This window comes from Ammospiza caudacuta, chromosome 17, assembly GCF_027887145.1.
Source record: "Ammospiza caudacuta isolate bAmmCau1 chromosome 17, bAmmCau1.pri, whole genome shotgun sequence".
NCBI classification, from domain to species: domain Eukaryota; kingdom Metazoa; phylum Chordata; class Aves; order Passeriformes; family Passerellidae; genus Ammospiza; species Ammospiza caudacuta.
The window spans coordinates 16,236,143-16,241,230 of NC_080609.1; the positions used below are offsets into that span (position 1 = coordinate 16,236,143).

Genomic DNA, 5,088 nt, shown 5'->3' on the forward strand with positions numbered 1-5,088 from the left:
TGGCTCTCAAACCTTTAAGAGCATGACAGAATCAAGCCAAAAAGAAGGATGTTAGCAAGTCTGTGCTGCTCTCCAAGTTTTCACTCTCTGACCTCTATTAGGAATTTTGTAAGGCCACAGCTAATTAACATTTCCCAGGGGTGAAAGAGCAAGCTCCAAAGTCTGATGCCAGGCTGGACAGTTGCCCAGGTTACCACCCTCATGTGCTCACAAGCCTGTGGCTCTTTGGGAATAAAAGAAAAAATGCTAAATTTCCACTCAAGACCCAGGCCCTGAGACCAGGTTTGGCTCTCCATCACCCCAAAGAGCCCAGCCACTCCCAGACAGTGCCTGCCCTGGTGTGACCCATGCCAACGCTCCCAGAAAGAGGAAAATCCTCCCTCAGTATGGATTTACAAGCATGTGACAGGTGTTAAAAACATGGAGAACTTCATATGGGCGTGTTGCTATAAAGGAGCACGAGATGAATGGAGTTATCCACTTGTTTGTCCATAAAATCGCCCTGTTGATTGTATGAGTCTGCTGGAGATAACGCTGAGGTGCCCGTCAGCACCGCTGGCACGAAGGAGAGCTGCTGTGTGCCATGGGCTCTGCCACACACAGTATCTTCATCCCACAATAGTGGAGTTTGGAAGAGATCACCCAGTGCAGCCCCTGGCCAGACCAGGTCACTGACCAGGCCCAGCTCCTGCAGTCTCTCCTCATCAAAGAGATACTACAGACCCCATAGGAACACATATTTATATGTATTTTTGTGCTCATTTGGGAGGGCTATAGGAGGGGAACTGCTTTTTGATACCCACTGAAGGGACATGTCCGAGCCCCCTCACACTCTCGGGGGGATCATGGCTGAGCCCCTCACACTCTCAGGGGGGATCAATGCAGAGTCCCTCAGACCCACCGGGGGGATCAATGTAGAGCCCCTTCACACCCTCGGGGGGATCATGGCCGACCCCCCTCACACAGAGGGGAGGCAGAGGGAGACCCCCTTCCGCCTCCCGCTGTGTGGGTGAGCACAGCTCCACCACACCCCAAGGGCGATGTGAAGCGAAAATCGAGGATGCACAGACGGGAGTATCGTGTTCTCCTCACACACGACACTTAAACACAGAGCTTGCTGCTGTTTTTTTGGTAAAAACACACCAGGAATGGCACTCGGGCGCGTGCTGGGTCCCAGCCCCCTCACGCCGCCCGGGCGTGAATGGTGCCGCCCCGGCCCGTCCTGCACCGCGGCGCCATCATGGCGGCGCCCAGTGAGGGCCGTGCGGGTCGGGGCTACGAGCCCTTCCCGGGCACCGACAGCGGCTCCTTCTCCTTCGCCGTCCCGCAGGGTGAGACGGAAGAGACACCCAAGAAGCCATGCCGAGCCTGCATGGATTTCAAGAGCTGGTTCCGCCACCAGAGGAAGCAGATGGGTCCGGGCACCGCGGTGAGGCGCGGCGGGAGCTCTCCCTGGGGCCCCTGGCGACCCCCAGTCCCTGCCGCGCTCCCTCCGTCCTCCATCCTGCCCCCGCAAGTGGGACGAGGCTGGGTGTTCCCTTCAGGGTGTGAAGGAGCCGGGGACAGGGCTTCCTTCAGTGGGAATGGGAAAGGAGTCCCCATCTTATCCCTGGGGGTGAGGGGCGCTGCCATTGCCCCCGCTGAGGGTGTGAGGGGGCTCTGCCATGTTCCGCGAGGGTGTGAAAGGGTCCTTGCCTTGTCCCCTCAGAAGGTGTGAGGGAGACTTTGCCATGTCCCCACGGAAGGTGTGAGGGGGCTCTGCCATGTCCTCAGAAATTATGTGAAGGACCTGTTCCCCCAGCTCACCTTCCCACCCAGCACAAAAGGGCTGTTTCCCCGCCCGCCCCGGTGTCCCCTCACACCCCTCTGTCCCCTGCAGGAGGCGAAAGAGCCCCCTCGGGACTGTCCCCTGGACATCGAGCAGCTGGGCCGCAGCACCTGGGCCTTCCTGCACACCATGGCTGCCTACTACCCTGACCGGCCCACCGGGACGCAGCAGAAGGAGATGAGGGACTTCATCAACCTCTTCTCCAAGTTCTACCCCTGCAAGCACTGCGCAGAGGACCTGAGGGAGAGGTGAGTGGGAAAACCCTCAGAGGGTTTTTTCAGGATCTGGGGAAAGGTGAGTTTTCTCAGTGGGTTTTTTGAGGCTCTGAAGGACAGGTGAGTGGCCTCAGCAGGTTTTCTGAAGATCTGAGAAAAGGTGAGTTTCCTCAGTAGGTTTTTTTGAAGATCTGAGGGAAAGGTGAGTTTCCTCAGTGGGTTTTTTGAAGATCTGAGGGAAAGGTGAGTTTCCTCAGTGGGTTTTTTGAAGATCTGAGGGAAAGGTAAGTAGCCTCAGCATCTCATTGTGCTGGAGGGGCTTGCCAGAAGTGCTGGGCTGCAGCAGATAGTTTGCATATCAGCAGCTCTTCCTGCACTTGGGGATTGTAGCTACCTGAACTGGTTTCTTCCGTTATTGCATCAATCACAGATGCACTTACTCAAAAAACAAACACCTGTCCTCATGCTGTTGGATTCTTTGCTGCCTCCAAGGCTTCCCTGAGGCGATTTTGGAGTTTTCTGATTCAAAATGGGCTTGTGAACAGTTATAGAATTAGACTGGGATAATTTTCAGGAGACAAGTGTTCTTCTATCCTCTAAAATGCCCTGTATTGGCAATCTGAGTAGTGGAGGCAAGGGCTGAAATGGGCTGATGTGTTTGATTTGGTTTGGGATGAGATGATCTTTAAAGTCCATTCCAACCCAAACCATTCTGGGATTCTGTGGTAAGGTTTTCTGCTGCTCTCAGCTTCTTTCTCAGAAGTTTCCACTGATTTGTTTCCCATTCCCGTTTGCAGATTACGGACGAACCAACCCGACACGAGCACCAGGAGAAACTTCTCCCGGTGGCTGTGTCTGCTCCACAACGAGGTGAACAGGAAGCTGGGCAAGTCGGAATTCGACTGCTCCCGTGTGGATGAGCGCTGGAGGGATGGCTGGAAGGATGGCAGCTGTGATTAACCCACAGGGACTGCTCTGGGAATCCAGCAGAGCAGTGCAGTCCCTGTGGGGTTGCTGCAGGGACAGAGGGAGTCAATAACTCTGTTTGTGTGGGACTGATTCAGAGCTGATCCAATGCCAAAAGGAGAATTGAAGATCCTAGCCCAATGATATTTTGATAAGTAATGGTACCTGAGGGGTTGAGGCTGCCAGAAAACTCTGAGATTGGGTCACTGACAAACTCATTTCATGACGACATTTCCTGATTTTGGGGGCATTTGCTTATTTCTGTAGCTAGAGTTAATTTTCCCTGAATGCAGTGATGTTCTCCAAGGCGTTGCCTGATGTTTTAGAAAATACATCTGATTAATTGTCACTTTAATTTCAGTTGTTTTGATAGAGAAAACTCATGCTGGGTTTTGTGCCAAGTCTGTACCCCTGGATTTCTCTTTCCAGCATCTCCAACATGTGTTGTTACTCTTTTGTCCAGTTCCCTTGGTAAAAGTCCTGAGGGCAAGTACATTTAATTTAAACACTAAAATATGGAGCCCAGATTTCTCAATTTGGTTTTGTATTTCAACTTAACATGTCAGAGGACACAACAGAGTCACAATAATTTCAAGTTCTTCACGTAGGTGACGATCTCATCCCTTCCTGCACTCCTGCCTGGGAGAGGTTTGCACAAACCCTGACAGCAACAGGTTTTTTTTTCCTTCCCTGCTTCCTGATAAGGTTTTCTTGTCTGTTTTATTGAGCTTCCTTATCTCATGCCCTACAGCACACCTGTGAATTTAGCCTTGGAGTTTTTGGCAAGTTTTGACTGGAAAGTTTCATGGTGCTGCTGAAACTAGAGCAGAGGCACCTCTTATCTGAACCTTTGGTTCTCACACCACTCTGTGGGCTCCTTAGTGGTTAGAGAACCAGGAACACCTCTGGACACATTTTAATATTTTGTGGCACACTCAAGGCCTTTCAAGTCAGATCTGTTAAATTAATGTGAGACTTTTATGGACTGATGATTTCTGAAACTTCTGTGTCGTAACATTTCTAAACACAAACCCAAATGAACTGATAACGAGACACTGCATGAAGATTGTGATTGAAGGTGCCACTCAGGCAATTAAAAGTGCTCAGAAAATTTCCCTACCAGCATGTTGAGGTTCTTAGAACAAATAAACCTCAGCTCTTGGGTTTTGTCTTTTGGTAATAAACTCAGTCCCCAAAACAAAGCCTGTTGGGATCCACTAGAGGGGAAAGGACCAACAAAAGGGCAGCCCTCCCCTTTTTGCAGGTAGGACCCATCTGACTCAGTTCTGTCAGGACACTTTTAGCAGAGGGAGGTGTGGGCAGGCATCTCCCTGTGGGTTTGGTTGTGCTGAAGCAGGAATTCTGTGTTCCTCCTTTCCAATCTGCCCTCCACTGTTGTGTGTGACAGTGTCCTCGCCCACGGAGCAGATGAGGAGATTTCTCCCTCGTTTGTTTCGGTGTAAACGAGCAGGTTGGTGAAACACCTGCCCATCCTTTGTCACCCTCATCTGCCAGGGGCCCAGGCTGGGGAGTTGCACTGCCCTGGGCCAGCAGGGACACGGAGCCTCCCAGCACTCCTGTCCATCCCTGAGTGCAGAGGGGAAAGTGAGGGTGTACCCAGCACCTTCTGGTCACTTTGTGTCCTTCAGGGAGGTGGTGCTGCAGTGCAGGAGGAAAAGCTCTCCTGTCCTGGCAGAGCTTGGGAACAGCCTTCAAGCTGAGTCTGTGTCTTTAGCAAATCCTGCCCAAAAATGAGGCCACCAGCTGTAGCCAGGATGCTTTTAGGGCAGTTTCTATCTTTACCAAGTGGCCATTTGATAAAACCTCTGCTTGCACTTTGTTCTCTCATTGTTTTGGCTTGGCAGAAGAGCTCTGATGTAGTTGTTTCTCAGGCATATCCTCAGCTCTGTGGACTTGACCATGTGAGGATTGGGGGAATTTGTTCTGCTGCTTGTTTGTACCACAAGTTTTAGTCTTGGGTAAGGAATTTCCTTTGGAGGTCCTCATACTCGTGTACAGAAAATTGTGACTTCTTTGCTAATTGCACTTGATTAAATCTAGTTTTAAAACATCTCTGTA

The 5,088-nt window shown here is 51.3% G+C and overlaps 1 protein-coding gene across 1 annotated transcript; it reads left to right on the forward strand.

Moving 5' to 3' along the window:
* Positions 1-1,201: 1,201 nt before the first annotated feature.
* Positions 1,202-5,088, forward strand: GFER (growth factor, augmenter of liver regeneration). The gene is made up of 3 exons (XM_058816038.1): positions 1,202-1,429; positions 1,880-2,076; positions 2,841-5,088. The coding sequence occupies exons 1-3, from the start codon at positions 1,202-1,204 to the stop codon at positions 3,001-3,003; spliced, it is 588 nt and encodes a 195-aa protein (XP_058672021.1). The 3' UTR covers positions 3,004-5,088.